The sequence below is a fragment of the Ptychodera flava genome, chromosome 12, assembly GCF_041260155.1.
Source record: "Ptychodera flava strain L36383 chromosome 12, AS_Pfla_20210202, whole genome shotgun sequence".
NCBI classification, from domain to species: Eukaryota; Metazoa; Hemichordata; class Enteropneusta; family Ptychoderidae; genus Ptychodera; species Ptychodera flava.
This window is the reverse complement of record NC_091939.1, coordinates 3,774,393-3,781,812: the sequence shown is the minus strand read 5'-3', so window position 1 is coordinate 3,781,812 and position 7,420 is coordinate 3,774,393. Positions and strand designations below refer to the sequence as shown.

Genomic DNA, 7,420 nt, shown 5'->3' with positions numbered 1-7,420 from the left:
TATGCATGGCGGTCTATAAGTGTGTGCGTATTTTGTTGGTGATTTCCTATTCAGGAAATATCACATGGACAATCAAAGTTTTGGCATTTGGCAATAATATCAACTTCTGTCAAAAGTGACCCTCCCCCCAAGATAGGTTTATAAAAAATGACCCTCCCCCTTTAACTGTTTTCTAACAAGTGACCCTCTCCCAATTCCCCGAGCCCACCCCCACCTGTAATTACTTAAGGCTCCGTTACTTTAATATATTTTTTGTAACGGCCGCACACCGGTTCGGTTGTATTTTCAAATGAAAGAAACAGTTTCTGCTGAATGACCACGGCTACCTCAACATCCCTAATATGAAATTGAAAAATATTCAGAGCCCGAACATTTACCGATAAAAGATATCTGTCACTGCGCGAAGCAGCCTGTCTCGCAACATTTGTCCGTCAGTCGGTTGGCCAATCCGTCTGTATCTCCACCCGTCTGTGCATTTATCTCTCTCCTCTGTCCATCTCCATCCATTACTTCCCTATATGACACTAAGTTACCATGACAATATCATCCTGCTTCGTTATCTCCACGATGCTTGCAGACCTTTCCCGTTCAGACTTCCTCCTGGCTCGGTTTCTGTGCCATCTCGTCGAGATGAATATCAAAAATCCAATGATCGGAGCTACAATAACCACAACTCCAACTGGTATCAGGTCAGACTTTTTCCGCCCGCCAATCATCGTAAGAAAGAGACCTGTCAGAGCAATGGATGTGAAAAGAAACATATCGGTGAGTAATTCTGTAAATTCTCGATGGGATTCGAACTCACGACGTAGGGCACCCAGTCACCTAGCGAAGACATCGCAGTTAAAACCGCTCGGCTGAAGATAGAACAATGACAATGTGGTTAGATGCAAACTAATTAGAAGACACTTTGCATACTCCATCACTTGTTCATGTCTGTTCATCGAGAAAACTGCTGGGCTATTCGTGACGGTATCCATACCAAATGAATACAACTCTTAAAAACACAATAAAAATATCACCTATCGTGTCACCCTTATTGATTGCACTGTTGAATATTCAATCTAGATTGATGAAGTGTGCAGACAGCATTGTGATCACTCAATTTGACCATTTCTAAGGCGAGCAATATCCAAGTGAAACAGGGCGATATGTAAATTTTGCAATACAAAAATGTTGATTGACTCACATGTACAAGCGCTTGAATTTCTATTGATCGGCGAGGTTGCCATGGTTACGCTTTGATATATGTTTGATCACGCGCCCCCGGTACTGTTGCTATTACAATACATGTGTTTTTATACAAGTCAATTATTTCGTTTGTGTTATTCTTTCAATAAATATATAATCTTGCTATCGATTCCATATTCTTAAATATTGTCTTCAAGAATAGCGTTTGTTGCTACTTAGTGTCAGAGTAACAAGAATGCGTTGTCGATCTCAGGGAAATTCGTACAATGTTTTAAACGTATTGAATGAAAACCTCGTTGGCGACTTCGGTATACAGCCAGCTAAAAGTAGTAATCGTTTGTATTTCTCAGGGGAAATCAACAGACGATGCTTAGGTTACTAAAGTATTTAATTATCTGAACCCTTGTATCACAATGTTTGAAGGCCGGCTGAAATTCTCTTAGTAAAATACTCCAAGTTCTTTTGCTGTTAAATTATGAAGTGTTCTGACATTGATCACTAGTATGTGCTGTGTTTCCCTCTCCCACTGCTTGTACAAGTTATACATGCTCAGAGAGACCGAGACATACAAACAGAGAGCAAGCGAGAGACAGACTGAGACAGACACGTAGTCAGACTAAGGGTTAACAAACAAAATAGTACCAATGAATATTATCCTGTCTTAAAGCTCCACTTGCTGTATCTTTAAGCATTATTTTTATGATTTTACTTTCCAACTAACATAAGTTTGTGAGAATGTAATAATTTATTAGGTGTGTGTATACATTTATTATTAACTACGAGCTGGGACTATATGTGCAATTTTGAACAAATAAAGATTACGCTGCGATTAAATGTTTGCCAAAACATTAAATGGCAGCTCCGTGCGAAAAAGCAAAAACCTTGGATACTGTGCATATCTGCACTGAAATTTTCATAGAAACTGCACAGAGTAGTCCAATGTAATGGATAGGGGTGAATGTATTCTGTGACATTGTATGTTCTGTTTCCTTTGCAATATTACCAATTTTTTGAAATTGGCGGGAAATCAAAATGACCGTTTAAATTTGAGTCTACTTGTCAAATGTTCATCAAAGAAATGGTTTCCTAATGTAATGCAGTAAAAGCCCATATACCTTCAGAGGCCGAATTCAGAGAAAACCAGGAGAGATTAGGAAGATATTTAAGGTCAGCGAATTTCAAGAGCTACAGCTAGTGGGGCTTTAAAGCCAAATGTTGATAAAGAGGGAACGAGACAGCTATATTTAGGAGGAACGCTGTGACTCCCGAGACTCTATGAAGGAAATGGTCATCCGCCGTCATTCAGTCATAATGGATAAGAAATTTTAGGCCCTAATGATTACGTCAAGTCGTAATGATTGTAGGAAATATGGTTGACCTCCAGGGTCGAGATAATCATCCAATCTACAGTGGCTACGTGAAAAACCCTGCCCGTCGTCTTATGCTGACGTCATAAGCCATCAGAATGTATAGGCATACATAAAATGTACATGCCATTTCGAGTTCATGACCCCAATTGACCTCCTGGCGAGCTTAATTTTATATGTTCATTCCAAATTGTGAAATTGATCTTTCTCATGCGACAAAACTGTTTTCAATGATTGCCTATGCACGCTTAGGATATTTTGTAGATGTAGATGAATGACAAGTTTGTCAAGAACTTGAAGCAAATTCTGCCTCTAAAATTATGGGCGTTAACTGGCGACAACCAGATATTATAAAGAATGTTATTATGATGAACCACGTAAGATATCGTGTCTTCCATATAAGGCCGTAGAAAAAAACACATTATTGTTCCTCAGATCTTTTGGCAAAGCTACACAGGCGGCGAGCGAAATTATCTTCACATTTTATCAACCAGCAAAATTTCCCACTACTTACACTGTTACTGCATTATGAATGGAGTCTAGATTTCACAAAATGTCTACAATAATATAGGACATGTACAGGCAGTGTTGTCAGAACAAAATAATGAATTTTGAGCATTTTTACATGCTCCCAGGAAAAAAATCAACAAAAACCTTTAAAATATGCACAACAAAAATGGTCAAAGGGTAAAACAACTGCAATATTGTCTATGTAAGCTCCTCAGGGTTTGGCATTTGCTGTTTTGCTTTGATTCTGGAAGTATGTATTTGCCGTAATTTCAAAAAATATCGAAATTGGCTGATGTAGAAGCGGCGATTCCGAGGAACGATTTAATTATTCTTCCTGGCCCTACTGTTGGAGGGGACCATAGTAATTTCCAAAACCAATCAGCTCGTGAGTCTTCAAAGGTATCTCGGTATAGTGTCTCGAAGAATGGCAGACAGGTGAAGACGGCAGCTGAGAAATACAAATGAAATGTTCTGCATTGCCCTCTGATGCTGTCGCTGTTCAGTCCTGATGGGATCTTATGTTTTGGTTGTGGTTATTTCATTACTTAAATTCATGCAGGGCCACCGTACACTAGAATCTCAATGCAGGGCAGTCACAGATCTGAGCGAAAGACGGATGAAGAATTAATATGAGAGCAATCATCATCACCACCACCATCATCATCATTATCATCATTATGGTGACACATATTTAACAAATAGCTTTGCACGTACGAATTCAACTCTTTCCCTAGTTATTCTGATTGCACAGTCATCCCCCATCGCGTCTGAATTATGTCCCACGACGAGATATTCTTGGACCGTCACCTAGCAACCAACCAGTTCACCTTCGCGTTAATTAACCGCGAGGCAATGCGTCATCACCTTAGGATGTTTGCCATCCTCGTATGTGTGTTGACCAAGTTGACACTTTGCCTCGTTAAAGTCGAGACACGGCGTTTGGTGTCAGGTCAATATCACATCTCTGAATAATACAAATAGACGTCGCCTGGTTTTTAGGCCGTTTACATCAAAATTAAACCTTTTACACATAACTCGGCAGCAGAATTTCCTGGTAAACTCGTGGATATTACCAAGTCGTGGTATTTGATATCGCAATGATAGTGAAAGAAGGAAGGCATATAAATGTGTAGTCTGGCTTCATCTACAGTTTTATTTACAAATCCTTCTGATCGAAATGTTAGATTTTAATGCTAATTCCAGGATATTGTTGGAGTGTACTTTTTATGATTACTGTTTGTACTTTATCATTTATAACTTTCGCCAAACGTGCAAATATTTCTATAATATTATTGAAATGTACGTGAGAAACAGCAGCCATCCGCGCCATCAATAATGTTGTTTGTACAGGTCAAATCGACGATTACGTCTACATTCTCGCTTCTACTGGCTATAATTAATGGGACAAAGTCGGCCATTTTTCATGAATTTTGTTTGATGTGAGATACTGCTTATATTGTTTGACATGTTGAAAGATAATGAATGGATGACCATGCATATATTCGACCCCGGGTTTAGACAAATTAAATGAAACCATCGCGAAAATCAAATAAGCTGTATCTTTTGGCTATTTTTTCAGAACCTTTGTTTCGAGGTTTCCCCACACTTTCTGCATTGAATCTCTAAACTGTAATTTAATGCCAAGTATTTAGCATATCAACACAACCTATATAAGTATAATCTCCATTGTTATTGTTGAAATTTGTATTCAAGTCCGGACTAGAATTCATTTGTAAACAATAAACAATGATCACTACACACATACAAGCTGTGTTGACAAAAAGAATACTCGAAATTTCAGCATGACAAACGAATTAGGGTCAGACACGGTAGTTCATATACAGAAGCAGAATACTGAAAAACTTGCCACAAGTTACAGCTTATGTCCCTTTCAGATAAACGAGTTCCGTTTGTCATGCAAGCGATGTAACTACCCGCGGTATATTCTGTCTATCTTTCAAGTGAACCTTATACACTTTCGTCCTTGTCATTTCAAAGTATTCGCCCTTCTTTATGCAGGTGTAAACCTGGTACATCATATCGTCGCAATCGGTTGATAATACAATAGAGCCATTGGTTTGGTCGTCGTGATGCAGCGAGAGAAAGGAGGTTGCATTTCTGCATCACGACACGATTAGGATTCTGCCTCAACGAACTCTGCTTTCGTCAGTGCAAGTCTCAGAAATAACGATACAGTGTTCTCACAGATAACTCACCTGTAGGCAGAAAGATAATGAAGTATATACAAACGATGACACCAGTGACCAATCCGGGAGCACAACACAGTCCCCAACAAAAACGAGCATCTGCAGTAATAACATGACATCATTTGAAAGGAACTCACTTGACTTGTGATTCTTAAAAAGACATACATACTACATGTGTATATCACCATTATGAATAGCATTACGAAGAGAAGCCTTCGCGTGAATGAAATGGATGTGTGATATAGGATAGTACCTCTGATTGAACGATGATATGCCACCGGTATGACGCTATATTAAACTTCCCAGCAGTACTGTAGACTACACTGTATGTATGTATGTATGTATGTATGTATGTATGTATGTATGTATCTATCTATCTATCTATCTATCTATATATCTATCTATGTGTGTGTGTGTGTGTGTGTGTGTGTGTGTGTATGTATGTATGTATGTATGTATTGTATATATGTATTGTATGTATGTATTGTATGTATGTAATACATGTATGTATGGATGTATACAATCGCACTTTGTGTTCTTCAATTTACAGTGCGTTCGACAAGTCTGATATCGTCCTTTCTTTCCTCGTACTAGGCATTTCGACAGACACGAGAATTTATGCATATGATGTCGTTGAACGGTGTTATGAGTTAAATGTTCGCATTAGGCTTGGCTTGAAGGAGTGAAAATTATAAATACACTTCTCACTCGTAATTATTTTAATTAAATTGGAGTAAACAGCGTGATTCGTTGCCTGGTGATGAGCGAGCGAAAGTTTACACAACGTGTTTGTACTTGATATGCGGCAAACAAGGTTCATAAGCCATATAGCAACTGAGTTACGTATTGACATTTTTTCACTGACCGAATGTTGAAGTAATACGGAGGTCAAAAATATAACACTGGAATTGAAACAAAGCATGCACATACAGTATTTTGGGTTTGCAATTTAACAAGTCCAAGTGCACATGTAAGCCGACCACCCTACCTTCAATTTCTTGCATGGCCAATCGATAACTTGTGTTGGACTGCACGTCCGTCGCACCTATCTTTCTCGTGTTTGATCTCACCATGCTCGCAGAAACTGAAGCACAGCCCCACCGCTACTCTCATGTCGTTCTCCGCGTACCCGTTTTACGACGATGTCTTGTAGCACAACGGGTGAGCTTGTCCTGGGGACGGCGGTTAGCGTTGAGTCACCGCGGCCGCTAACCGCGCCGGTCGATAAACACAGCAGAGCAGATGGGATCCGTATCCTGGAAATTTCATCAGGTTTGATCCATCCTCGCGGTGACCCAGAAGCAATTTTTTCACGCGTTAATTGGGTTATTTGAAATACGAGATCGTTCCACGGCTGATATATTAAGCGCCGGTACGAACCTATAGCTAATCCTTTGACAACGCACGCTGAGGTCAACTTTCGAGTCCAGATCGCTGTATAACTTGGATTCCGTATGCAGATTTATCCAATAAATGTATTGTTCGCGTGAAATGGCGTCGCTTTGTGTCAAGGCAACTTTGAATGCGTTGCAGTGTTCACAGTTAATATTTTATTCATGATTTTCGAGTGACGTCATTGATTTCGATTGCCTCAGGTATGGCTTTCCCACTTGAAGAGTTAATTACTGTCTACTTTCATTTAGTATGAAATAATAACTCTATATCTCTGAGTTCATAGGGTGATTGCTTTGGGATTCAATATTAACGTTCATATTTCGATGTTATTCATGGCTTATCGGCATAATTGTCTCGAATGCAAGTGTAGAGGAATGTTAAATGCTCTGATCACTTAGCATGGAAAGGGAAAATATAAATTCGGCGTGACAAATGCTGCTTTCCTCGTAGCATTAATATATTAATTTTATCCCGAGGTAAGCGTCGTATTCCACTACAAGATAATATATTTTCAGATTTAAAAAGCGTCTCATTTAAAGATTAAAATCAAATGAAAATGGCATTTATACTGCATGACAAACCGTATGCGATGTATGCAGTCCGAATCTTTTCATTTGAATATGTTCACGATACGGAAATACGCCATTTTCTGAATTCTTGAGGATTATTTCCGTGCTTCCGGCCCCGTAAAATATTAATCCATTCAAAATTATTCACCTACTCAAGTGTTGTCCTTTTAAATATTGAACA

The 7,420-nt window shown here is 39.0% G+C and overlaps 1 protein-coding gene across 1 annotated transcript; it reads right to left on the bottom strand.

Annotated features, from left to right (window-relative positions):
- Positions 1-269: 269 nt before the first annotated feature.
- Positions 270-6,784, bottom strand: LOC139144735 (uncharacterized). Its single transcript, XM_070715459.1, has 3 exons — positions 6,264-6,784; positions 5,285-5,374; positions 270-730 (listed from the first exon to the last, which is right to left on the bottom strand). The coding sequence occupies exons 1-3, from the start codon at positions 6,346-6,348 to the stop codon at positions 525-527; spliced, it is 381 nt and encodes a 126-aa protein (XP_070571560.1). The 5' UTR covers positions 6,349-6,784; the 3' UTR covers positions 270-524.
- Positions 6,785-7,420: the final 636 nt, after the last annotated feature.